General features: G+C 43.3%; 1 protein-coding gene across 3 annotated transcripts; it reads left to right on the top strand.

The window, feature by feature from the left end:
* Window positions 1-4957: 4957 nt before the first annotated feature.
* On the top strand, window positions 4958-27621 carry Ywhab (tyrosine 3-monooxygenase/tryptophan 5-monooxygenase activation protein beta). 3 transcript variants are annotated; one of them, XM_006971012.4, is made up of 6 exons: window positions 4958-5210; window positions 20318-20619; window positions 22707-22830; window positions 24187-24350; window positions 25078-25173; window positions 25659-27621. In XM_006971012.4, the coding sequence occupies exons 2-6, from the start codon at window positions 20320-20322 to the stop codon at window positions 25713-25715; spliced, it is 741 nt and encodes a 246-aa protein (XP_006971074.1). In that variant the 5' UTR covers window positions 4958-5210; window positions 20318-20319; the 3' UTR covers window positions 25716-27621. The 3 variants fall into 3 exon arrangements, with proteins under 3 accessions (XP_006971074.1, XP_042132703.1, XP_042132704.1); XM_042276769.2 differs by lacking the exon at window positions 4958-5210 and adding an exon at window positions 5358-5684; XM_042276770.2 differs by lacking the exon at window positions 4958-5210 and adding an exon at window positions 6872-6955.
* The last annotated feature ends 174 nt before the right edge of the window (window positions 27622-27795 follow it).

The raw sequence follows: 27795 nt of genomic DNA, 5'->3' as shown, positions 1-27795 counted from the left end.
CTCAGCCAGCCTAGTGGATCAGTGAGTGGCAGGTTCATTGAGAGACTATGTCTCAAAAAAAAAAAAAAAAAAAGGTGAACGGTGATTGAGAAGATTTGCAGGGCTGGAGAGATGGCTCAATAGTTAAGAGCACAGGCTGCTCTTTCAGAGGACCCTGGTTTAATTCCTAGCACCCACACGGTGACTCACAGCTGTCTGTAACACCAGTCTCAAGGGATCCAACACCCTCTTCTTGTCTCAGAGGGGCACTAGGCATGTACATGGTACCCAAATATATGTGCAGATCAAACACCTATACACATAAAATAAAAAATATTTTTATTTTCAAATTTAGGAAAAGGAAGACACCCAATGTCCACCTGCAACCTGAATATATTCACATATGCATGCACATTTGATTGTGTTCCCACACATTAGACACAGGGGGTTTTGTTGTTGTTGTTTTGTGTTTTTCTGTTTTGTTTTGGGGGGCTTTTTTTTTTTTTTTTGGTTTTTCAAGACAAGGTTTCTCTGTGTAGCTCTGGCTGTCCTGGAACTAGCTCTGTAGACTAGGCTAGCCTTGAACTCATAGAGATCCACCTGCCTGTGCCTCCAAGTGCTAGGATTAAAGGTGTGTGCCACTGCTGCCTGGCTAGACACAGTTTTAATATACAGCCCAATACTCTTGCTCCTACATCTTTACTTAGCTGAGCTGAAAACCGATGTCCACATAAACCTGCATGTAAGCCCCCACAGCGGCGTTAGTTGTAATGGTCAAAGGCTGATCAAGAGCTCCCTCAGTGCTTCTATTAGTCCCCAGTGCTATCAATGAAGTGGCTTTGATACACAGACATATATTAGCTCACAACTCAGTCTACAAGTCGGAAATAAGGGATCTACAGGGCTGTATCTCTCTCTGACTCTGGGCAGACTCCTCCCAGAACTTTCTAGGTTCTACTGCTGCTGCTGCTGCTCCTTGGTGCTCTTTGTCTTGTAACCAGTCTACTTCCTGCCTCTCTGTCACACAGTGCTCTCTGTGTGCCTCTGTCTCCACACGACATGTTCCTTTTACAGAGACCTGTCCTGGTGAATTAGGAACCCACTCTAATGACCCCCTCATAATTTGATTATATCTTCAAAGAGATATAATTCCCAAATAAGGTGATATTTGCAGGTATCTAAGATCTCAATTTCAACAAATCTTTATGGAAGACACAAGTCAATTTTGAAGACATGAGTTATGGGAGCTAGGTGTGATGTTTCACACCTGTAATCCCATCATTTGGAAGACTGAGGCAAGGGAACAGATAGGTCTATAGGGCAAGAGGCCTTGTCTTAAAAAAAATGAATAGGTTAACTGATAAACAATATGTGGTATAATCATACAAGGGATTTTTATTCAATGATAAAAAGAAATGAGCTATCAAGCTATAAAAAGACACCAAGAAATTTTAAACCGTATCACTTCATGAAAGATGCCAGTCAGAAAATGCTACCTACTGCATGAATCAACTCTCTCTATAAAAGGCAAAACTATGAAGAGTGTAAAATGTCAGTAGTTGCCCAAAGTTGTGGGTATGGAGTAGGGGGAGGATGAATGAAGCACAGGGATTGTTAGGGCAGTATTTTTTTGGAAAATAGTTGGAGATACATTGCCTGTCCTGCTTTTCAAGCTCTATGGGACTCTAAAAATACAAAGAATGTAACTGGATACAAAACTCTAGGTGCCAGTTAAAGATAATGTATCAATACTGGCTCACCAAATGTCACAAATTTATCAACACGAAGAAGGTCCATTAGGAATAGGGAGATACTGGAATTACATACTTTCCGTTCTCTCTTCACAAGATGCTTATATGTCCTCCCAAGTCCCCATAATCTTAGTCCATTTGCTTAGTCCTGTACCACACTGTGCCACTTAGTTTCTGTCAACTTGACACACACCAGAGTCACCTAGGATGACAGAACCTCAACTGAGGGGTCACCTGCATCATATTTTCCCTGTGGGCATGTCTAGGGGGCATTTTCTTGATTAATGATTGATGTGGAAGAGTCCAGCTCACTGTGGGCAGTGCCACCCCTGGGCAGGTGGTTCACGGCTGAACAAGCCACAGAAAGGAAGCCAGTAAGCAGTATTCCTCCATGGAGTCTGCTTCAGGTGTCTCCCTCGAGGTGTCTTGGCTTCCTTCAACAATGGACTATAATGTGGATGTGTAAGCCTGGGAAACCCTTCCCTCCCCAAGTTGTTTTGGTCATGGTGTTTTATCCCAGCACGAGAGGAGCAAACTGGAATACACATCATATTTCACCTTTGAATCTGTCAGTTGCTAGCTGTGGCTTGCTGACCCCTGGCCTAGAATGCCGAGATGGTGAAAGGATTGAATCCATGCAACCCGTTAGCAGGCACCAGGGGAGGCCCGACAAAGAGCATTTCTGTTCACTCCATGTACGGATGATGTAACCTGTGGTGTAATCATTATAAGCCTCTAACCCATTAGGCCACTTTCAAGATGGGGGCATAAGACAGCGCTGTCACATTAAAGCTACTGCAATCTGAACAAACTCTGGATTAGTGACTGGTCTTTGGTCTACCAAAGACAAATCCCCAAGGAGTACTTGTGGTATTAAGAAACCCCTCCAGTATTCTAGTTCTGTGGTTTTGATTAAAATCCATTTTTTTTAAAGATTACACAACACACTCTTAATCTTGTTCAAGTTAAAAGTTGCTGTGTTTGGTTCAGGACATGTGATTCAGTCTGAGCCTTAAGAACAAATGTCTGTACAACAGATGATGTCAGGAAAAACGGCCCACAGACTGAGAGAGGGCTCTCACACCCTGGAAAGTTTGTGCATACATACCCAATCTAAAGTAAAGACTCTGTGGTCTCAGCTGCCATACAGAAATATGGACAGCATTGCCAGACAAGGCAGAGATGCAATTTTCTGTCCATAAAAATCTGATTTTTTTTAAGTTGGCAACTAGACTGGGAATATAGTTGGTAGGGCCCTTGCCTATCCTGAATGATGTCTTGGCTTTGATCCTCAGAACCCTATAAACTAGTATTGTGGCACACCCCTGTAATCCCAACATTCAGGATCTGGAGACAGGAGGATCAGAAATTCAAGGTCACCCTTAAGATGGAGGGTTATATGAGACAAGAAGGGCAACAGCTGTGCTGGAGAGGTGGCTTAGTGCTTACAGCACTTGCCACATGAGTGTGAAGACTGGATTCTGCACCCCAAACAACACATAAATACCAGGTGGGACATGACCTCTCACTTCTAATTCCCACCTTGGAATGCAGAGGCTGGAGATTCCTAGAAACAACTGGTCTGGGAGAATGCCCTTATTGGTGAGTTCTGGGTTTGATAGAAAAACCTTGCCTCAATGAAAAAGGTAGAAAATGATGGAGGATGATTCCTGACACCAAAAACTCAGGCCTACACACACACACACACACACACACACACACACACACACACACACACGCGCGCGCGCAAAAAGGAAAAATGCCAGCAAATGTACTATATAGTATTATGTCAACTTGACACAATCTAGAGTCATCTGAAAGAAGGGAGCCTCAACTGGGAAAATGCCTCCATTAGATGAAACTGCAAGCAAGCCTGTTGAGCACTTTCTTAATTAGTGATTGACGGGAGGGCCCAGCCCATGGTGGGTGGGGCCATCTCTGGACTGGTGGTCCTGGGTTCTGTAAGAAAGCAGGCTGAGCCAGCCAGTAGCAGCACCCCTCCATGGCCTCTGCATCAGTTCCTGCCTTCATGTCCCTGCCTTGTCTAAGTTCCTGTCCTGACTTCCTGTGGTGATGAACAGTGATTTGGAAGTATAAGCCAAATAAACCCTTTCCCCCCAGGTTACTTTGGTCATGGTGTTTCTTCAAAACAATAGAAACCCTAAGACAGCAACTATCTCAAACTGTTTATAAATACTGGAACAGTATACTGGAAGAATAGGGAGTTACATAAATGAATTGGGGTGCTGACGATCAGGAGGGACAGCTTCTGGAGAGCTCTGGTTGTCACACTTACAGTGGCACTGAAAAAAGATCACTTAGTGGAGGCAGGGCTCAGAGTCAAGTATTGGAAGTCTATCATTAAGTAAGGGAGAAATGAAAAGGGTCTATTTGTTCTTTCTCCTAGAGACTGTAAGCTTCAAGACAGCAGGACGACCGTCTGTCTTGTCTCTGGCTGTATTCTCCAGCACTCAGAAAGCTGCCACACAGCATTTGTGTAAAGTGAAGGAGTGGTGACAGAGGTATTTTTGAAGGGCTAGGTTTAAGGGTTAACAGGCTTAAGTGGAGTATTAATAAATTTCAGGTACTGGTGAAAACCATCAGGGAAACCTGGAGTTCTGTCTTTGAGGCTTTCCTATACATGATACTTGGGGACCAGGGAATCTCAACGAAGAACGGGTGCACACAGGTTGTTTTTGTTTTAAAGACCTTGAGGGTGTTCTGTTCCTGACACTTCATGTAGCTTCCTCAGTCTAGGAAAGGAACAGTGTGTACCTTTTAGGACTGAAATATGAATTCACTGAAAATGTAGGGCTGAGCCCTTTCTGTCCTCCTTTGGTTACAAGAATTCCCTTAGCGCACAGCTAATAGGACTGCTAGGGCCTGGGATCCCGTGAGGATTATTTTCAGGGTGGGGTGGGAACACGCGACCCGAACCTGGACGGAGAACGCTCCAAGCTTCTGAACCCTCCCTCCTGGAGCCCGCCCTGTTCTCACACATCCCAGCCCTGGGGCGGTCACCTCAGCTCCGCCCTCTCTTCTTCCTGCTCCCCCACCCCACTTCCTTTCCCTGCGTCCTCCCCCTCTGCGCTCCCACCCAGGCCCTACGCCCCCCCACGGCCGCTCCCTCTAGGCCGTCCGTGACTTCCCCTCCTTCTGGCTATCACCGCCCTTCTCGGGAGGACGGGGCAACCCCGTGCCTCCCTCACCCAATCAGGAGCCGACTCAGGGTGGGGCGGGACCTGGGCTAGAGCGGAAGTGGTGGCCGGAGCGGAAGTGCAGCTGCCGCCACCACCGCTGCTGTCGCCGCCGCCGCCGCCGCCGATTCCGGAGCCCGGTAGCTGCTGCCGCCGCCACTGCAGCTACGGTCGCCGCCGCCGCCGCTGCCGCCACCGCCGCCTCAGGAGTGGGCCTGGGAGAGACGTAGTCGCCGCCCTCCGAGCTTCCCGGAAGCGCCTTTGCTCCCTACCGTCCTCCACGGTGAGTGCAGCGCGGCTCCCAGGGGCCCCAGCGCGAAGCCCCTTCTCGGGCGGCGGCCGCGGCCCGGCCCGCCACCGCCCCTCCCCGCTTCCGGCCGGGCCTGGGCCTCCGCGGGAAGCACCGGGCTTCTCCCTCGGCGGGCCCTACGGGGTGCGGCTGGGTACGGCTGGGCCGCGGACTCCCCTCGGCACCTCCTCTGCTCGGCGCCGCCCCTGCCTACTCCCCTCGGGCCCGGAGCCATCCCTCTGGGCCTGTCAGCCTCGCTCCTTTGTGGCTTTCAAAAATTGAAATGTAGGGGAAGGCGAGCGGGTTCCCCGAACCGCGACGCCCCTGCTGCACTCCCCTGGATGAGTAAGGGTTTAACCTTGGCGACAGCTGGGGCGAATCCCTCTCCCACTTTGCAGTAAAGCTGTTTCATCATCGCTGGTGTGGGAAACCCTGCTGGACCCGAGATTCTCTGACAGCAGGGTTGAGGTTTGAATCAAGAAATGGATTTGTCGGAATCGTTTTACTGACTCGAACCGGATTCCCAGTGGGGTGGGGGAAGATCAGGCTGAGAATTGAGGCTTCTCAAGATATTTGTCGTCATTTACTGCCAGTCTCGTGTGTCTGCGCCCCAAATTCCTCCATACACTTTTTTTTTTTTTTAAACACTGTTTGAAGTCTGTTGGTGGGGATCGAGTGGGCGGAATGTAGACCCTTTTTCTTTCCAAGATGAGCGCATCTGGGTCTATTGCAAATGGAGAACTTGCGTGCAGGGAGGATTCCAAAGGTGGCAGCGTTGATGAGAATTTGCTAACCTCTCTGTAATAAGTCTTGTCCTTGCCTTCAGTACATTCTCTCTGGTGAGATAGCATTTGACTCTTGATTTCACTTGTCAGATGTGGGAGGTGGAATCTGCAGGATGTTATGAGTCTGTAATATCAACGAGAGCCAATGCAGAAAGGTGCAACACTTAGGAGAATATGAAAATTACATTTCTCACTGTGTCTCAGGTGTTTCTGTGAAACCATGCATACATACAGTTTATAGGACTGAACGTGTGGTTACTGAGTGCTTTACATTTAGCTACTGGGAATTTATACAAATATTTGGTTCTTGGTGGGTTTCTTCTTGACTGCCTCCATCCAGCGAACCTCATTTTTTAGGGTTGCCCGAGGCGCGCTTGCGTGTGTGTGTGTGTGTGTGTGTGTGTGTGTGTGTGTGTGTGTGTGTTAGCTCAATGTCCTTAGCAGCATACAGCTGGAGAATATTGGGTTTTTTTTTCCTTTCCTACCCAAGTCAGAATTTTAAGCATGACCTTAGAAATGGAAGACTGAAAATCCAGTACCAGTTGCTAAATTATTTTCCTAGCCTCTGCCTTCAAACAAGATAAGAAACCATTCACCCATCTTACAGATGAAATCTTTATGAGAAATGAGTGATTTGGCCTAAACCACACACCTACTTTCAGATGAATAGCCTCTTTCATCTGTGGTTTTATTTATGGACTGTCAGCCCCTGGAGTATGGCTCTTACCCTGTTATCTTCTGTACATTTCCCATCATGCAGTGCTTGTCTTATGTTGAAGCCATTTTAGACTTGGAGCTGTATGGCTCAGGGAGGCAGCCTGTGTGAAACCAGGCCGAGCACATTCCCTTGATGCTTGTTCCCTAGGCAGAGTCTCCAGAGATTTGGGCTGCTGCAAAAAGTGCATTTTTCCCACTTGGCCGTGGATCCAAAAACAGCACTGAAGTTGACGTTAGGTAAATTTGATTTGGTTCTTTCCTTGTACTGTTTTCTAACGGTGATCCTCAGAAGTTAATTCATCTCTGGCGCTTAGCTTCCCTATCTCCACTGCTGTCTCAGACTTTTGTAAACTGTAAGTTAAGTCTAAGCCTTTGGTTTTGTTGTATCTTAGTGGTTGAGTTCACGGTCTCTTTCACCCTTTCTGATAAGACACAGTCTTGTTTTGTCCACTGCTATTAAAACGATACATTCTATAACTTTACATATGATAACGGTGCCCCTCTTCCCCACGCTCACTGCTTTGGTCTTCCTCGGCCTCTTAGGTGCCAGGATTACAGGTGTGCACCTCTGTGCCACGCTGCTAATACAGCTTTTGATGTGTGGTGGCAGGCTGAATTAAAATAAGCTTCTGGGTTGTAGATTTTCTTAGTACAAATAAAATTAATTTAAAAACATTTGAATATGAATGGACATATACCATGATGTTTAAATATGTGTATATTGTGTAATGTTTAAATAGCCTATCTTCTCAGACATGATTTCTTTTTATTTATTTGTTTGTTTGGTTGGTTGGTTGGTTGATTTTTTTCAAGTCAGGGTTTCTCTGTGTAACAGCCCTGGCTGTCCTGGAACTCAAATCTGTAGATCAGATTAGCCTGGAACTCACAGAGATCCACCTCCCAAATGCTGGGATTAAAGTCATTTGCCACCTCCACCCGGCCAGACATGATTTCTTTGTAGTAAAAAATAAAGTCTTTTCTTGTAGCCCATTGAGAAATCCAGCACACAGGGTACATGTTATGTGTAGTCAGGGTATAGTGCATAGCATAACTGAACTTGTAAATTTATAACCCGTGTTTTTGACTGTACATGTCCACATTTGCCTATAGCATAGACACATACAGAATCTACCCATTGTGACTTAATCATTAGCTACTGAGGTATCCGCAGGTAAATAGTCTACAATCACACTAGTCACCACTTGTAGCACTTTGTATGTGCCAGGCTTCCTTGTAAACACTTTAAGCACTAATTATTTAGTCTTCAGCCAATGAAAGGTAAGTACTGTTGGCCTCATTGTATAGATGAGGAAACTGAGGTGCAGAAATTAAATTTTTCCAAGGATACACATATACGTAGCACAGAATTAACTGCTGAAATCATGAGTCACACCCATGTCTTTGACTCTGGGTAATGATAGATTTGACTTGTAGAACAACATATGTATTCTATGACCACCTTACTTTTTTGTACGTGCGTCCTATTATGTGTTTAATCCAGCATTTCATCTGTTCTTAAAGGCGTATACGATGCTGTTCTTTCATAGGGTGATATTGCTGGTATATATCAGCTGAAAGCTGCTGAAAAGTCCAGTTTTTCAATACTCCTTTATACCAGGGAGGACATTCATCAGGTACTCTGCAGAAAGCCACCCTAGGTTCTGTTTTTTTAGATTGTAACTGTAACCATCTTTTATTGTTACTTCTCATACACTTTGTGGTATTTTAGGTTTGTATTTTGTCTGGGAGAAGGAAAAGGGAAGATCTCCCTCTGTAAATAGAGAGAAGCTAAGTTACTGTGTCCTGTAGGGATTGTGCTCCCTACTCTATGGATGGTATCAGGCAAAAGCAGTTGTGTCAGTGAGGAACCCTAGAAACTAGAACTTCATGGTAATCTCAGCACTTGGGAGACTGATCCGTGTGAGTTGGAGGACAGTCTGGTTTGGGTCTACATAGTGAGTTTCAAGATAGCCAGAGCTACATAGCAAGACTATGCCTAAAAAAAAAAAAAAGAAGGAAGGAAGGAAGGAAGGAAGGAAGGAAGGAAGGAAGGAAGGAAGGAAGGAAGGAAGGAAGGAAGGAAGGAAGGGGGAGAGAGAGAGAGAGAGAGAAAGAAAGAAAGAAAGAAAGAGAGAATTTGCACTAGCTAGGGGCCAGGAGAATATCGTTACATAATGACTCTTTAAGGTTAGACCTGTCTTCACTGCATAAAAAGGGCTCCAGTAGATCTACATTTCATAGTGAGAAACAGTTGGAGGTAGACTTGGGATTTTCCTTAGGAGAATGCTAAAGGAAGAGATATGGATTTGAAGTACTTTGCTGTTCTGTGATGTGTCTGCTAAAAGCGACTTACAAGGTTGCTTTCTGAGAGGCAGTTACATGTTTCTGATTCTTGTAATGAGATGAAAGTGAGTGATGGCCTCACCAAAACAAGCTGTTCTGGCAGATTGTAGGTAAACTTTTTCCCTTCAAGTTCTGGCCAGTTCTTGATTATGTAAGTTTTCCTGTTCTGGTTGTTTATTTCATTGTTTTCCTTAAAAGACTCAGCTAGAGGAGTTATTTCTGAATGGCCTTGACAAACAGATGAAAAGCCAAATTAAAGTAGCTATGAGCCTGGTCTGTTACTCTGTCTTCCTGGGGAGAGCCTTACATTAAAGCTCGTTTGATAGTTTAGTGGGTTTTCAGAGTGTACTATAACTACTGTAATAACCTTACATGATTCTTCAACACAGTTAACAGCTTATTTTTAAAAGGGTTGCTACATTGAGAAAACATTCACTTTAGAATTAATGTAGAGGGGCTGGTGAAATGGCTTAGCTGGTAAAGGTGCTTACCACCAAACCTGATATCCTAGGTTCGATCCCTGATACCCACACAGTGAAGGAGAGAACCAACTCCCTCAGTTGTCTTCTGACTTCCATGTGCACACAAAAGAAATAAATGTCAACAACTTTTGAAATTAATTTTATGGGCTCAGGAGATAGCTACTTTGGTAAAATGCTTACTATGCATGCATAAGGATCTGTGTTTGGTCCTCAGCACCCACATGGAAAAGCCAGATGTTTTGTGCATATATAATCCCAGTTCTGGAATGTGGACACAGGAGAATGCCTGGGGCTCTGTGGCTGGTCTTTGAGAGAGATCTGTCTCAAATACAAAAAAACAAAATAACCCCCAAGGAGAGCTCCTGAGGATTGACACTCAGAAAGTTGACCTGTGATCTCTGCACACAATATTGAGGTAGATCAGCTCTGCCATGGATAGCTAGCTGTGTGGCCCTCAATAAGTTACTCTTTACATGTCGAAGGAGATGGTGCCACCTATCTCATAGGTTTCTAGTGTTGTATGGATTGATACCAGTTCCTGAGTGCTTTGTCCTTTTCAGCAGACCATAAATGAGAAGTGTTATTACTTAGCCTTTTAGCTGTTCTGGGTTTTGTATGAGTACCTGATCATTTTGTATGGAGTGTGGTTTGAAAATATTTTAGGGGCTTGTTGGAATCCAGTTTGAATCTCTCTCTCTCTTTTTTAATGTTTTTTTTTTTTTAATTTTTATATACATTGGTGTTTTGCCTGCATATCTGTGTGAGGGTGTTGAATCCCCTGGAACTGGAATTACAGACAGTTGTGAGCTGCCATGTGGGTGCTGGGAATTGAACCTAGGTCCTCTGGAAGTGGACCAGTGCTCTTAACCACTGAACCAACTCTCCAGCCCCCAGTTTGATTTTCTTAAGTATGATTGGTAGCTGAAAAAAATAGTAATTAAAAAGCCTGGTGCTGTGTCTTGATTTGAGCTAAGGTAGTGCTTTGAAAAGTCCAGCTGGATGTGATGGCTCACACCTGGTAACACCAGCATTTAAGAGGCTGAGTTTGAGGCCAGCCTGGTCTGCAGAGTGAGATCCAGGACAGGCACCAAAACTACACAGAGAAACCCTGTCTCAAAAAACCAAAAAAAAAAAAAAAAAAAGGTAGACTACACACACACACACACACACACACACACACACACACACACACACACACACACGGAGTCTGTATTTTCTAGGTCAGATGTGACCTATCTGCTTCTGTCCACATAGGAAATAATAGCTTGTTCGCTTTTTTAAAATTCATCAGTGATCAAGTGGCTTGAAATTCAGTGTGGTGGGCATATTACATTTTGGGTATCCAAAGGATAATAACAGTCTGGATTCCTAACTCAAGCTTAGAGCCCACTGTAGGTACCAATAAAAATGTTTAAGAGTAAACTCTAAAATAAAATAGCTCTATGTCCGGCAAACACTGAATTGTGAAGAAAAACCAAAATCTCTTCCTTATTCCATAGCAGTTGTGGGATTTTGTTGTTGTTTGAGAAGGTCTCATGTAGCCTAGGCTAGCCTCAAACTTCCCATGAAGCTATGAGACTGACCTTGAATTGAACTCCTGATTCTCCTGCCTCCTATTCCTCAGTGTTGGCATTACAAGCCTTCCCAGACCCGCAACTTTCACATCAGTTTTCAAGTATCATTACGAATTTTGCCCAACAAAGAACCAACACTTAACTTAAAAACTACCAGTGTTGAAACCCTGTCTCAAAAAACAAGCAAACAAAAAGCAAAAACCACCGGTGTTAAGTGGTATGTCAAAGTGTGAATAAATAACATGCACCACAATAAATCGATCTGCTGGCTCTAAGTGACCAATCCAAAGACATATGCTAATTCTGATTTATAAAGGCAGCCCAATTGACTGACCCTATGAACGGATTTCAAAGGTTTGTCCTGCCATTATAATGAAGCCACTCAATACAGTTCACCAATTTATCTTACCACAGAGACACCTGCATATCCATAGTCACTGCTGCTGTATTTACAAAACCTAGGAAACATTCAGTCTAGGTACCATCTACTATATATATATGAATTTTATTGTGCTGTGAAAAAAATAAAATAACAAAATTCACGGAAAATATCCTAAGTGAGGTATTCCAGGCCCAGACCCCCACTCTGGAGTTTGGATCTGTGTGTTTAAGTGTCTGTAGAGGTCAGAAAGCTAGAAAAGGCCATGAGAGTCGGGGGGGGGGGGGGGGGGACGTGACCTTCAGGGAGGAAGGGGTGGGAGGGAAAGAGGAGGGGACTGCTGTGGGTGGAAAGGTTTAAAAGGAATCGGGGGAGAGAATTTAACAGAATAACCCCTTTCCTCCTCTGGTGCTCTTTGTCAGGTATTATCACAGCCACAGAAACTACAACAGTTAGAGTAAGGCCACTTTCCAATTAGACTGGCGGGCATGGATTCCGCAGGAAGAAAATCATGCGGGGACTGTAAATCTGGTCAGAAACCCACCGCTAAAGGGAGGTTCCAGACCCTGGAGGGAAGCTCCTACTACTGCTTTACCAAACAGACAATATGTCAGAGCACCTTCTAAATCTCTATGCTTACACCGATGGATTAGTATTCACCTCACCCTTGGTCAGAGACACATTTGCCATGGGCAGCAGTTAACGAAGACTTACAACTGGTCAAAGTGCTGAAAGAAGTGACTACTGCCCGACTGGGACATCCTCCCCACCCCCCAAGCCCAGGGAACACTGGGAAGAAGTGTGGTGAAATGAAGTCTTCTGGCCACGGTGTGGGTGTTCACGCATGCCTCCTACCAGCTGCACAAGATGGGGCCTGCTAATGGTCTAGCACAGATGGGGGAAGGGCAGGTGAGGCCCCTCCTCTGGCTGAGGAGCTATTGGCAGTGAGCAGCTGTTGGGGCAGGGGTATTCATTTCGCTACAGGGGTGTAGCCACTGGTCAAGTCATCTCTGATCCAGTAAATAACACCCCCAATGGGGAGGGGATCTCCTTATTAGGAGACCCTAGTATGATACTGTAGAACTTGGCACCGTGTTCAAGCAGTTGACTTACACATAATGAGAACTCAGAAACTTCAGTCTATGGTAGCCATTTATTAATTTTTTTTAAAAGATTTATTTATTATGTATACAGTGTTCTGCCTGCAGGCCAGAAGAGGGTGCCATATCTCATTACAGATGGTTGGGAGCCACCATGTGGGTGCTGGGAATTGAACTCAGGACCTCTGGAAGAACAGCCAGTGCTCTTAACCACTGAGCCATCTCTCCAGCCCGCCATTTATTAATTTTAACTGTTGAAAAATAAATACCCCACCTCCATTTAACTAGATTTGAAAGCACATGGAAGCAAACAAGGTGATAATTCAAAGTAAATTACTGCTCCAGGTACTGGAGCTCTATTTTAAACTCAATATCAATGTTTCTGATGTTATCTTTAGGAATCAAGAGATAATAAACAGTATTTCCTGTTGCCAAAATAATTTTAAATGTATAAATCATCTATAGCCATACTACCTTAAACACACCCAATCATTTAAAAGGAATACAGTTAGTTTGTGATGCTGTTTAGGAGTCGCTGTAAGCACTCAAATCAACAGCACTGACAATGCATTCCACACAAAAGTTAACGGTCAGTGAGGAAGGGACACTCAATATGCACCTCATTTCTCTTAAATCTACCTTGTTCTCTTTAAAGAGTTTAAAAAGAACAGCACATGTTAATTACTTATGCTTATTTCTAGAATATGACTCTCGAGAGTTTACTGTAAACACTTTTATTGGTACCTACAGTGGGCTCTAAGCTTAAGTTAGGAATCCAGACTGTTGTTATCCTTTGGGCACCCAAAATGTAATATGCCCAACACACTGAATTTCAAGCCACTTGATCATTGATGTTTCCAACAAAGGATCTGCACATGTTTGAATGAAATTAGTTTTACAAGACTACATTTTCTGTGTGGAATGGCACACAGACATTTTTAGAGTAGGTGTTTTCAGTGCGTAGATTCCTTTGAGAGCCAGGAGTGCTTCACTTGTTCAGGATAACACCCACCAACCAACTGATCCCCTGACTTCTCATTCCCTCCCAAGATAGGTAGCTTGGCATACTTTCTTTCCTCAGTTGTGATCTGCTTTATGATGCCGGGGATGTTCTAGCTGGTGTATTAGTGAGTGTGGTCAGCCCCCACCCATTCACACCTCTGAGCTTGGATTTATTTTTCTACCACTATAGAGCCTTATTCTTTTCCTACCATCTCATAAAAGGAGCTAGAACACCTACCTTTGAAAAAAAAATCTTTTTTTTTTTAGTGTTTGTCTTCCCACACACCCGCAGAACACCAGAGGCATCCAGTCCCCTGGAGTTGGAGTGACAGGCAGTTATGAGCTCCAGAAATGAATTCTGGAGGTCAGACTGATTCCTTGTTAGAGCAGTATGTGCTTTTAACTTCTGAGTGCTCACTCCAGTTCCAGAACACACATGCCTTTAGCCTCTCCCCTCTTGGTGTAGTTGGTTGCTTTTCCCAGGAGATTCAGATGTGCTGCCTTTTTCTTGTGTTTCTATCACAGTTTTAGCTTGAGTGTGGGGGCACTCTGCTGGTAGTTCTTTTCAGCTCCTCTGAGGAATAATCCAAAGAATTCTTGGACATACTGATCATTTTTGCAGTTGTTTCAACACTGGACTGTAGGCATTTTGTTTTTGTGAAGTACCTGAAGAGTCAGAATTACTTGTCCATGAGCTTTTACCCTGAGTGCTGTCTAAGCATTGGTGTGTATTTTCTTATTTGGCTGCTGTTAATGTCTACTTTTAACACTGCAGAAACAGGTATTATAATGTGGGGGAAATCATTTAATTGCTTTGTATAGCTTCCTATTGGTTCTATGTAGGGCACCATGTTTTCTATAAAGTCAGTTGATTCTTGACATGTAGATAATGGAATCCACACTTTAAATTTTTTTGTTTTGTTTTTTTTGAGACGGGTTTCTCTATAAAACAGTCCTGGCTAGCCTGAAACTCACTCTGTAGACCCACTCTGTAGACCATGCTGGCCTCAAACTCACAGAGATCCACCTGCCTCTCCCTCCCAAGTGCTGGGATTAAAGTTGTGTGCCATCATGACCAAGCTCACATTTTAAATGTTTAACAAGTTATTACACTCAAGCTTATTTTATAATCGAAAGTGTTCTATTTCTTAAAAATATAGTTAATGCTTCTAAAAGCCGAAGTTATCATTTTCAACTTTTCTTTGGAATAATTTTTTAAAAGAACATAGAGGTGAGTGATAATGATCTTCTGTTTGCTTGGCCACTCTGAAATGACTTCTAAATTTTGAATGACATCTAACCAGAAAATGTCCCTTAGGCAAAGCATTAGCTACAGGAGTGAGATTGGCTGTCATGTCTTCTTACAGCATTGGTTAGCTGAGTTAGCGCTTCGTTTGTAGTCACTTTTAGGATTGTATTTTGAAGTTTTCTTGTGATCCCAGCACTGGGGAGATGGGCAGGAGGATGTAGATAGAGTTCCAGGCTACCTTGGGGTTAGTTGGTGAGAGCCTGTCTCAAAACACCAACGAGGGCTGCAGATAATGACTTAGCCAGTGTGCCAAGTCTCTGGTGGATTCCCCAGTACTGCTTCTTCCTCAGAGAAAATTAGGGAGGTGGGGGCTTGCCTGCAGAAGTCAGAAGACAGTGCCTAATCCCCTGGAGCTGAAGTTGAAGGCAGTTGTAAGCCACTGGATAGGGGTAACCAAACCTGGGTCCTCTGAAAGAGCAGGAAGTGCACTAAACAGTCTGCTTTACCACCACCACGCATGGTAGCTTATTTTTTAAAAGATCTTTATTATAAGACAAACTAGTCTGTTCCTCATAGTTATCCCGGGCTATGGTCTTAGGATGACTGTGTAGAAAGTAAACCCACCCCTAAACACAGTGCCTCATCTGGGCTGTCTGTGTTGTGACTGAGATATGGGATAAAATTATTTTAAAAGTAGGAGATAGTCAGGTATGTTGACACACATCTGTAATTTGAGCACTTATGAGGCTAAGACATTGTGAGTTCCAGACCAGCCTGGACTACATAGCGAGACTCTTGTCTCCAAAAAAAAAAAAAAAAAAAGAAAAAAGAAAAAAGAAAAGAAAGAAAAGAAAAGTAAATTTTAAAAATAAGTATTATAAAAATTTACCACCTAGAGATAACACTGAGGTTACTACCCTTAGCCGCCCCCCCCCTTTTTTTTTCTTTTGTTGTTTTGAGACAAGGTTTCTCTGCGTAACAGCTCTGGCTGTCCTGGAACTTTCATTGTATACCAGGCTGATCTCAAACTCTGCCTGCCTCTGCCTTCCAAGTGCTGGGACCACTGCCTGGCTACCCTTAGTCATTTTGTGTTGACTTTTCTAATCATGCTTATACACTCTTTAGGAACATTTTAGGAAAGTACTGTGTACCCCTTCATGCACAGCCTGTACATCTTAACTATCTTTCCTGTGCAGCTTCCTTTTGAGGATCCTGCAGTCTGTACTGCCCTGACTCTTCTCTACGAACCAGCTCTCTACTGTTGGATGTTTGAATTGTTCCCAGTAGTCACTAAGCGTTGGTTACATTTATTAGCCAACGCCTGCCAGTACTGTGACTTGAGGCTTCCAGTGGCCTAGAACAGACAGATTGACAGCCATCATTACCATGTGGGTGCTCTGGGAACTCATGCATGTCAGTGTCTTCACTGCCAGTCTAGACTATGGCCTCTGAGGAGTCATCTGCCCAGTAGAAAGCAAATAAAGCAGCCGGGCGGTGGTGGCGCACGCCTTTAATCCCAGCACTCGGGAGGCAGAGCCAGGCGGATCTCTGTGAGTTCGAGGCCAGCCTGGGCTACCAAGTGAGTTCCAGGAAAGGCGCAAAGCTACACAGAGAAACCCTGTCTCGAAAAATCAAAAAAAAAAAAAAAAAAAAAAAAGAAAGCAAATAAAGCAAGCCTGTGACCCTCATTCAAAGCCTCAGAAGAAATGCATGCCCTTCTGATAAGCTACCACTGCCTACTAATTCCAGAAAAGCCTGATTGGCAATTGTTAAAATGTCATAGTTAGCATGTATGTCCCATTTTGAACTCACTGAGAGAATGAGTGTCATGTTAACATATAACTACTTCCTGTGCAAAGATCAGTACAGACTCACTTCCTCCTTCCTGGTCTTTTGTTTATTGTTTTGAAACTGGGGATTGAACCCAAGGCCTTGCACATACAAAATAGGTGTTCCTCCACTGCACTAACACCCCTAATGTTTTTTGAAATTGTATATATTTTTTTAAAGTTTTAAAAAGCTCACGCTTTGGGTTTAAAAAATGGTATCTAGACACTTGGAGGGAATTAATGATCTTCAGATTGTTTGTGCAGTATGTATTTCTAAGAAAGATTTCATCTGTTGTTCTTTAATGCCCTGTTCCTGGTGTAAGCAACTCTGCTGAGGGAGATTCTGTTGTCTGCACTTGTAAACTTTAAGACTTGAGTTTGACAGGATCCTTTTCAGTGTAGTGGCAGAGTGTGTTTTGACACATAATGCTGTTGCCTTTCTGTGTGTTCTTTGTTCTCCCAGTCATGTGTGTTCAAAAACTTAACAATGCTTACTTGAGCAGTTTAGGATTACATGTGAGTCCTTCCTTTGAAAAGAATTATTTGGGAAACTAAGTGGTATAGCTTTCACTATCTAATGCAGAGCAGCATAAAGAAGCTTTAGACTGTATAGCAGGTTCATGTGTATTGAGAGTCCTGTATCATAGACCAGCATCTAGACAGTTGGATAGAGTTTGCATAGGCAGGAGCAGTCTAGATGAAGAGACCTCATACCTGAGCAAGGTGCTTACAGGGTATATGGGAATGTGTACCTGAGAAATGGTACCTATTGAAGATCAGTGAATCAGAAAACCTCCCAGGCCACGTTCTGAAAGACTTCTGAAAGCAAGCCAGCGAGGGTTTAGACTCAAGTGATGGACTAGCCCAAAGGGGAAGACCTTAAGATTATTGAGTTAAGGCGAAGGTGTGACTGAAGCTGTAGTTTAGCAATCTATAGAGTGAGAGAGTGTGCTTTTAAGGAACAAGAACGTTGGGTTATTGTATTGAGGAAGGAGAGGATGCTGCCAAATTGGTGGGGTGGTTTCATTTCAGGAGCTCCTCATCTAGGAGCTGTTAGCTGGTGCCAGTTGTGCAGGACTGGGAGCTTCTCTCCGAAGAAGCTCAGTGTGGGAAGGAACTTGGGAGCATCTGCAAATGATTTCAGTACTGAAGACACACATTAACCAGCAGGTCCAGACAGAATTCTTGCCAGAAATATTTTCTTGTTAGAAACAGAATATCAGCTAAATTTAATAAAATAAATTTTGATAGGTTCATTACAAACAAAAAAAATAGCCGTGGTTGGGGACTTAGCTCAGTGGTAGAGCGCTTGCACAAGGCCCTGGGTTCGGTCTTCAGCTCCAAAAAAAAAAAAAAGCTGGGCAGTGATGGCACACACTTTTAATCTCAGCAGAGTCCGGCAGATCTCTTGAGTTAGAGGCTAGCATGGTCTACAGAGTGAGTTCCAGGACAGCCAGAGCTACACAGAGAAACATTGTCTCAAAAAACAAACAAAAAAAGACAGTCTGGAGGTGTTGTGCAGTGCTGGAGTGTAACATACATGTGGCCCTGAGTTCAAACCCAGCCAGCTTTAAAAAGCTAGATACCAAAAGACAAGAGAAACTAACATTTTTAAATATTCAAAATATCATGGTTTCAAAAGGTGGTATTAGTCACATTTTCTAGTGGCCAGTGACTATTGGAGCTTCTTGGGAAGGTCGATGTGGGGGCCATGTGAAGGAGAGCTGCGGCCCAGTGAGTTGAGGTGGAAAAGCAGATGTGCATGAAGAAGCCAGCTGTTTTGACAGAAGGATGTGTTGTGAGAAGGGGGGTTTGCTATCAGTTGCTACTCTTTATTGTCTCTGCTGTGGGACTGTGAAAACTTAAATCAGGGAGTGTCTTTACTGGAGATTTCTGAGGATGGCCTGATTTCACAGACAGGGAGTGGCTACAGGTGGTGGGTGTTAGTGTAGATGGAGAAAGAGGAACTGTTTCATTTTCCCTTCTGTGCCTTCCTCCAAACTACTAGATGGTGTGTAACCCATTTCCTGTTGAAATTGGCCTAGCTGCTCCAAAATCCATGTTATATTAGTCTAGAGTTACATAAGCAGCAGGCATCAAGACCTTTAGTTAATGTGTTTTCTTGTTTCTTTGTATTGAAAGTTTTAGAAACTGATGGATAAATGAGTATCAATTTTCTTTTTAAAGACATAACACTTGGTCTAAGGTAACATGATGGTTTTTAATCTCAAAAAACTCTGTGACAATGTCAGAGAATCTTGAAATAATCCCAAACCAGAAAGGCTCCATTTTATTTCAGATTTATTTATTTTTATGTATATAGGTATGTATGTATGCCTGCATGTGTGTCTATCCAGCGTGTATGTGTGTCTGTTACTCACAGAGGCCAAAAGAGGGCATTGTATTCCTTGGAATTAGAGTTATAGATAGTTGTGAGCCACCATGTGATTGTTGAGAATTAAACCCAAGTAAGTCATCTGGAAGAGCAACCAGTGCTCTTAACTGATGAGCCATCTCTCCACTCCCAAAAGTTTCTTTTTTGTACTGCATGTCCAGTGTGGCAGAGTCATGCAGGAACTTGACTGTAGAACGTCACCATCTGAGGACTGGACATACTGGAATACATGGGCTTGTAGGTAACTGCTGTGAAAGAAGAGGGCAGGGAGAACTGTCGTCTCTGCTGACATTTCATCTGGCTAAAGTGCTTGCTGTTTGACTCGGAGCTGCTGTGGGGTGCTGGGAACTGGACAGTGAGAAGGGGCTTCTGTATTGCTGGGTGTTGAGCTAAGGTAGCTTTAAAAAACTGTGTATGGGTGTTGTGTCTGTATGTATGTCTGTGTACCTCATTGCATGCCTAGTGTCCTTAAGAGGCCAAAAGTGGGGTGGGGGTGGTCAGATCCCTTGGAACTGGAGTTCCAGGCAGTTTTGAACTGCCATGTAGATGTTGCAAATTAAATGCAGGTCCTTTGGAATGGCAGGCAGTGCTCTTAACCTCTGAGCCATATCTCCAACTCCAAACTAAGGTTACTTTTTAAAAGTTAAAAAGGTAAAGAACATATATGTAGCATAAACTTAAAAACAAAACAAGCTCTGGGGTAGGAGCTGTCAAGATGGCCTAGCAGGAAAAGGAGATTGCTGCCAAACTTGACGACCCAAGTTTAATCCCCGAAACCCACATGGTACAGGGAGAGAACCAGCTCCGACGTTGTCCTCCCTTCCCCACATACACCCATGTGTGTCCTCTCCCATGTGCACGCACACATAAACAGGTGTTTAAAAGCAAGTCGTTTTAAAGCAGTTTCTGCGTATTGGGGAGGAATCTAGGATAATGGAACAAACAAGCTCTAGAAGGGACAGACAAGCCAGCAAGCCTTGACTCCCCACTGTGTTCCACTTGCCGTGGTGTTCTGGGCACATCGTTTTCTTTCTCTTAATCTTTGTGTTTTCTAAGAAGGTAGAGGGGTTATTGGGAATATTCCTACCATGTAGGATTGTTGGTAACAATTGACCCAAATAATTTCACGACCTCAGCCCAGTCCTGACTTTGTAGGTCCACGGTCCACATTCTTGATGGCATTGGGGGCTGTGCTCTTGAGAGCGTCATTGCTGACAGTGCTTCCTCTGTGCTCTGGCTGTTCTAGGAATGACCATGGACAAAAGTGAGCTGGTACAGAAAGCCAAACTTGCTGAGCAAGCTGAGCGCTATGATGATATGGCTGCAGCTATGAAGGCCGTAACAGAACAGGGACATGAACTCTCCAATGAAGAGAGGAATCTACTCTCTGTTGCCTACAAGAATGTGGTAGGTGCCCGCCGTTCTTCCTGGCGTGTCATCTCCAGCATCGAACAGAAGACAGAGCGGAATGAGAAGAAACAGCAGATGGGCAAAGAGTACCGGGAGAAGATAGAGGCTGAGCTGCAGGACATCTGCAATGACGTGCTGGTGAGGGCAGCGCTTCTGCTTTTCACATCCATCTCTAGGCTTAACGAGCGGTCCAGATACACTCTCCAGCAGCTTAGGAGAGAGTGGAGGTGTTCCACTACACTCAAGGAGTTGAAACCCGTTTATAACTTGATCTAAAGAATGTGATGTGATTTTCATCACCCTTTCGTGATCAGTGCATCTCTTTAGGGATGTCTTCCTTTTCCTCTCAAAAAGACCTGCAACAAACAGGAACATTTCATCAACATTCCTCCATTTGTCTTTAGAAATTAAGGCCAGATGGAGGGGATAATTAGAAAGATTCGGTCACTAGTGGGCTGTTCTAGTGGTCTCAGTAGTGATCGTCTCTGGACAGGAAGAGGTGTAAAGGCCTTTCAGCCTCTCCTTGGTCATGCCTTCACAAAGTGTAGAAATCTGATGTAGAAGGTTAGGTACATCTGTCAGTTGCAGTGTACGGTCCAAAGCCAAATCCGAGGTGGTCTGGGGCTTCTCCTGTGTGTTACGGATGCTGCGGTCAGGTGGGGTCCTTGTAACTACATTTGAGGTTAGACGGGAGGGTTGGTGGCCTATCCTAGAACACCTTATGGTTCTATTCTTTCCCTCATATCTGGAACCCACTGGGAACTTTTATTTTCTGTGTGACATTGGGTAAAAATGAACTCTGAGGGCTGATATAAAGGGAAAGGGGGTTAACGCTTGTTGATCTCCTTCCTACCCTACTGTCTGTCTCTCCAGATGACTTACTTCCCTTGACATCTTTTGAAAACCAGTGTAAAGCTTGTCAGCTATCAGGCAGCACTCCTCACTCCAACCCACAGGAGTCCCATCCCTCTCTGCACAATACTTGAAAACAACTACTGCCTCTTGCACACTCCGGCATTGATAATGAAATCCTTGATAGCTGAGCTTTGCTTTGAGCCTCTCTTTATTAGATAAGAGTTTCATGGCTACACTTGTTGCCTGTCGGTTGTTTGGGGGTTTGTTAATGGTGCACTAATTCCTGAATGTTAGGTACATCTGATATTCAGATGGAGCATGGCATGCATTCCAAAGGCAAGAGAGTTCCATAATTCCTGACATGTAGACCAGCTTTTAAGAGCATCTGAAAGAATGTGAAGAAGAGCATGGTACTTACTGCCTCTTAACCAGTTTTTCAGGATGCCACATTCTAAAACAACTCTTCGAAAATATTGCTCTGTATACGAAGCTTGGACTCCTTCAGAACTACTTTTGTTGTAAGCATAAATGTTTAAAGGAATTTGTTATTAATAATAGTACTAGACTCTGAGTGCTTACTACGTGCCAAGCAACGTGTTAAGCACTAGATGTACGTTACCTCGCTTGTCCTTATACTGCCTTAGAAGGTGGCCATGCCGGTCCCCTTCCCCCTCCCCACTGTACAGCCAAGGAATCTGAGGCTTGGGGTTCTAAGTCTCTCCAGGGTCGTGTGGAAACAGACAGTAAGCGTCAGAAGGTTTTCTTCCCAGGTTAGATTAATTTTAAACTTAGTTCTTGGCTGTTTTGTTCTATTACTGCTTTTTTTTTCTGCCCAGAATGGAAAGATCCACACACACTCACAATTACAGAATTACAAGTTTAAATGGGGGTTTTGTTTGTTTTTAAGAGACAAACAGAAGAGTTACGAAGTAAAAGTCTCTTCTAATGTCACTTCTCATCCAGAGAAACATTGTTAATAGAATCCTCCAAGGCTTTCCCTGTGTTTTTGTGTGCATGCACCCACACTTATTTTAATATTAAAGTGAGATTCCATTTAGAGTTGTGTTAGCGGTGTGGTTCTCTGCCATCTTTTTGACATCGCATTCCACTGTGGTGGCTGAATTATAACCAGCCCTTACAGTGGTCAGAGTGACTTGTACATGAAGAATACAGGTGTCTACTCTTAGGAATTGGCTAAACAGTATTTAGCAGCTTGGATGAAAATTGGTTGGGTTTTTCTGTTTGTGTAGGATTTTTTGTTGTTTTTAGTCTTCAGAAAAATCAGTAGTAGTAGTATCTATCTTGAATCTCAAATGTAATTTGAACATCTCAGAAGCAATTCAAAATTCTTAATGTAAATCACTTTTTAGGAGCTGTTGGACAAATATCTTATTCCTAATGCTACGCAGCCAGAAAGCAAGGTGTTCTACTTGAAAATGAAAGGAGACTATTTTAGGTATCTTTCTGAGGTTGCATCTGGAGACAATAAACAAAGTAAGTAACGTTTTAAAAAATACAGTCAGTAGGAGGGCTAGTATTTCATAAAGAAATCCATTTTGACTTTGTTTACTATAGATACTAAGATCACAGTAATTAGAGTTTCAGGACCACAGAATTGTCACGCGTGGGGTCCCGGAGTTAGCAAATCTCTATCTAGTGGATAGATAGGAAGGGTATTAGAAGTTTAGTATGTAATATATGTGGTGAACTCTTACCTGGGAATTGATGGTTCTCTGTATAGTAAAACTGTAAAATATGGTGGTTCACCTTGGCCGTAACTTTCTTTACCCAGTTTTAGTTGCTACAAATGTAGTTTGAAATCTAAATGGAAAATTTCAAAGATAGATGAGTCATAAATTTTTCTGAGTAACCCTGTATATGCTAGCCACCTATTACTTACCTAGTTGCCATATTGGTTACTTGATTGACTGTTCTAGTATGCACTGCTTGTGTTCAAGTAATTTACTGATTTCCAGAGTGCAAACTTACATTACAGCATATTGATGGAACTGTCCTGTTAATCTCCTGTGTGAGTTACCTTGAGCATAGATGATAGGTTTCCGTACTGTCTAGTTCCTGGCATCCACAGATGAGGAGACCGCTGTGTGGACCACCATAGGGATGCATTTCTTCAACACATGGCCTACTGTGATGTGATTGTGGCTGCTTCACTCGTTGCCATGTGCCAAGTAGTTAGGGTTGCACTATTCTCTTAGCACTTTGAATCTGGGTGTGGGTCTCCAGTTTTTCCACTGAAAGAAACCAGAGTTGGGGCTGGAGAGATGGCTCAGAGGTTAAGAGCACCGACTGCTCTTCCAGAGGTCCTGAGTTCAATTCCCAGCAACTACGTGGTGGCTCACAACCATCAATGATGAGATCTGGTGTCCTCTTCTGGCCGGCAGGCATACATGTAGGCAGAACATTGTATACATAATAAACAAATAAATCTTAAAAAAGAAAAGAAAAGAAACCAGAGTTCATGTGTGGACTTTTTACTTAGGCCTCATACTGGGTGAGTTAAGTTGAAAATTTGAGCTTGTTTATGCTGACCATAAACCCCATTATCTTTTCACTAGAACATATTTTCCATACTCAGTCTTATGAGAGACCGTGTCTATATTTCTCGGATGCTTTAATAGACTTCCTCATAATTGTCTGTTTTCTTCTGAAGCATTTAATGTAGTACTTAGCATAAACATTGAACAAGTATTTAGGTTGAATGGTGAAGACACGGACCTTTGTTTTGATAGTTCATTTACTTTAGGGTCTTTATTGAAGTAACTTGATAGTAAAGATCATCACATGGGGATGCAGCCTGTGCAAGAAGCTGACATTTTATCTTCTTTCTAGCCACTGTGTCGAACTCTCAGCAGGCTTACCAAGAAGCATTTGAAATTAGTAAGAAAGAAATGCAGCCTACACACCCGATCCGACTTGGCCTGGCGCTGAATTTCTCAGTCTTTTACTATGAGATTCTAAACTCTCCTGAAAAGGCCTGCAGCCTGGCCAAAACGGTAAGGAAAGAAAGACCCTTTTGCTATTTCCAAGAATTTCCTTCTATTTATGACAGTCCTTGCTGCCTTGGACATTTAAACATTTTCTAGGGGGTGGGATTTTAGGAAATAAATACAGAGCTATTAACTTGGTGCTTTCATCTGAATACATGCTGGCTTTTGTTTTACTTTGTTTGATTACTGTTGGGATCATTGGTAGAACCTTTGAGGTAAAGTGGTGGTTCTCAACAAGCTTTGAGCATTGGGCATTGTCATCTTTGTGCCAAGAGAGGTCATCCCGAAAGAAATGAGACCCCATTTTGTTTGTGCTGTATTACTTCCTGTCTTCTTTGGGGAGCTTTCTCCTATGCACACGGTTATTTGAAACTTGAATTTGGAAAGGGTGCCTGCAGCGAATTCTACAACTTGAACCCCAGAGACAAATCAAGCTTAGTGAGGTGAGCTTTGCTGTTCTCCCCTTTGACCTTTTTAGTTTAAACAAAAATAGAAACCGCTTTGGCAATCAAAAATTTGAGTGAGTTTATAGACTAAATGTGCTAACAGTAACAGTTAGTGTTTGTTAGTGGGGATTTGTCATTGCTGGTTGGTGCTTTGTACATGTCAAACATTGGAAACAGCTGGCAGACATGTGAGAAGAGAGCAGGGTAGTTCCCATCCTCCTACCTGCAGGAAGGGTAGAGCTAATGCAGAGAATGTCCAGATCTTTGCTAATAGCTCTTTGTTTTAGGCATTTGATGAAGCAATTGCTGAATTGGATACGCTGAATGAAGAGTCTTACAAAGACAGCACCCTGATCATGCAGCTGCTCAGGGACAACCTCACTGTAAGTACCCTGGAGGCCGTTTACCTACTTAATCCACTATTATCCAGGATTTAAGAGGGATTTGTTAACTCACAGTACAGTTTTCGTTGCTAAGTTAACCTGTATTGTACTACCACCTTTATGCCTTTGTAGTCATCATTGTCTATGGTAATAATAAGGAGTTGTGAATAGTTGAGTGAGAGACCTGGAAACAGGACTCAGTGGTTCTCAGCCTGTTCTTCCAGAGGACCCAGGTTCCCAGCACTCACTCAGCAGCTCACAACCACCTGTACTCCAGTTCTAGGGGATGTGGTGCCCTCTCTTGACTCCCTAGAGCAGTAGGCATGTAATGATGTACAGACATACACGCAGGCCAAGCACCCATACATGTAAGATAAAATGAAAAAGAAAATTGAGTGGTTGAGGTAAATATACTAGGCCCACCTCTTGGAGAAACAATTTTAATGATCTCTTATTACAGCTTTCTATTTCTTTTTCTCTTGCAGCTCTGGACATCAGAAAACCAAGGAGATGAAGGAGATGCTGGAGAGGGAGAAAACTAATGTCTGTCGTCATGCTTTGTGATCTCTTTGGTGTCACTCTGTATCCTCCACATTATATCCCTTTGTTCGATAAACAAAAACAAAAAAATCGAATGTTGACTTTCGATTTTTCACAGCCTAAGCCTAGCAAAAATGGTCCCTGGGATAAACAGCTGGTATTTGTATCTAAAACTCAGACTGGTCCCTTAAATGCCACGGCATTTCTGAAGTCTTGATTTTTGATCAATATTGACAAGGATTACTGTATGTTTAATTTTTACAAACTGAACACTGTGATTATGGGGTTTTGTAATTTAGCAGAGCTCTTACTGGTAGGAAAAATAGACCTGAATTATGTATAACTTTTTGGAAAGTTTAATCTGATATCAAAATAGTCACTGAAAATACAATTCTGTTGTAAAGTTGTACAGAAAGTTCTAGAGATTCTGTTATGATGACGGGACTTAGGGTGAGATGCTTACCATTGGCACCCTGAGTTTGGTGACTCACGATAATTCTGCCTATGGTTGATGGCTTATTGACGCTTGATCAATATGGGCTGTTGCCACTCAAAAGTTCATGACCACAAATATCTTCAGTGTCTTCTGAGGAAACTCAAAACCTGAAAGTGAAATTCTTTGGCTGATAATTGATCTATGACACCACACACAAGGTCCCGTGCTCATACCACATGTGTGACTAAACCCCGTTACTACAGCAGTGTGTTCCTGATTAGCAACTTGTGAAAACAGAGATCTGTTTCTGTTACCCCCTAGCTAAAGGAGAGAAAAAGAGAGCAGTCTATCTTAGGAATGGCCATACTAGTTTGCTGGATAATTCCTTGAAGGATACTGTTCTGTGGACTCAAAACGCAGTAGTGAGTGTGGACCCATCTGTGGAGATGGTCTCTTGCCTGAGGAGCACTCCTAGTCTAGGGGTCTTCCTAGCTTGGAGGGTGGGAACTTTGAGATTTAACATTCTTTCCGTCCTGTCCTTCTGGCTGCTGACTTTGGTTTTCTCCTCTTTAAATTTACAGCTTTCTGCTTCCTTGGGTGTTTTCTTTTGGAAGCCTTTATTTGTTGTTACTGTATGGACAGGGGCGAGGCATTGAGCACATTGGGGAGCAAGCCTTGCTTCAAGGTGCTGGGAAAGGTGGCCTGCCAGCACCGTCACCCCGTCTTCCTGCAGCTCTCGGCACAGTTGTTCTTCATTCCATGACTCGAATCAAAAGAAGTCTCTTTAAGTAGCCATGATTTCTCCCTATTGCAATCAGCCCTGACAATGCTTGTTAGTACCTGTCACCGGACCCTCCCCGTGTACCCATCCAGCTTAGTCTCAGACATGCCGAAACAAGACCCTATACCACAGGGAAGTTGCATGGACACTACAGTAGAGCGCTCCAACAACAGCCAGGCCTGCCAGTCTCACAGTATCTATCACCCCTCTACCTTGACATTCCATGGAGCTGTAGAATCCATCTGTTTGTCCATCTGCTGAAGTGAGAAAAGAATTCATGCACTGATTTCAAACCAAAAAACAAAAACAAAAACAAAAAAACAAAAAAAAAAACTAAAAACAAAAAACAAACAAAAAAAATCCCTTATTTCTAGCTAAACAAAAATGTGCAGTTAATACTTGGCGCTTGACAACGCAGTAGTGAGTGTGGACCCAAGCCTGTCTGTATATCTGGTAGCTCTTTGCTTTGTTTTTCCTTACCAGTATTCTGCCTAACGTTTGCTTCTGTGGTGTTGTATTTACCGAGCAAGCACACCTGTGGTTGTGAAAATAGTACAGCAAAAAGAGAAAGAAACCCTGCTTACTGATGTGCTAGACTCGTGTGTGTCTTTAAGCATTCTAGTTTCACCTTACCCGGAGGAATCAGGAAAATGTACAAACTCAAAAGTGAAATAAAACGTTTTATCAGTTAGTTGCCTGTGGATTGATGTATCACACTATCTGTCACTCTCAGGACTATTCTGATCGCACCTGTTTGGAGCTTTTTCTTTTAAAAAGTAGTTTTATGTAACCCTTTGGAGCCAGCAGGAAGACGGTACGGCTGTTTCTGTCGAGTTGGACGTGATCCTTGCCACCGTCTTGAACC

Source organism: Peromyscus maniculatus, chromosome 4 (genome assembly GCF_049852395.1).
Source record: "Peromyscus maniculatus bairdii isolate BWxNUB_F1_BW_parent chromosome 4, HU_Pman_BW_mat_3.1, whole genome shotgun sequence".
Classification (NCBI taxonomy): domain Eukaryota; kingdom Metazoa; phylum Chordata; class Mammalia; order Rodentia; family Cricetidae; genus Peromyscus; species Peromyscus maniculatus.
The sequence above is the reverse complement of the archived record's forward strand: the minus strand, read 5'-3'. Positions and strand labels throughout refer to the sequence as shown.

Bases quoted from the DNA above. Each gene is read 5' to 3' on its own strand.
- Ywhab (XM_006971012.4), top strand. From the start codon at position 20,320: ATGACCATGGACAAAAGTGAGCTGGTACAGAAAGCCAAACTTGCTGAG. The intron at 20,620-22,706 runs GTGAGGGCAGCG...ATCACTTTTTAG, and splicing joins ACATCTGCAATGACGTGCTG to GAGCTGTTGGACAAATATCT. The intron at 24,351-25,077 runs GTAAGGAAAGAA...TCTTTGTTTTAG, and splicing joins CCTGCAGCCTGGCCAAAACG to GCATTTGATGAAGCAATTGC.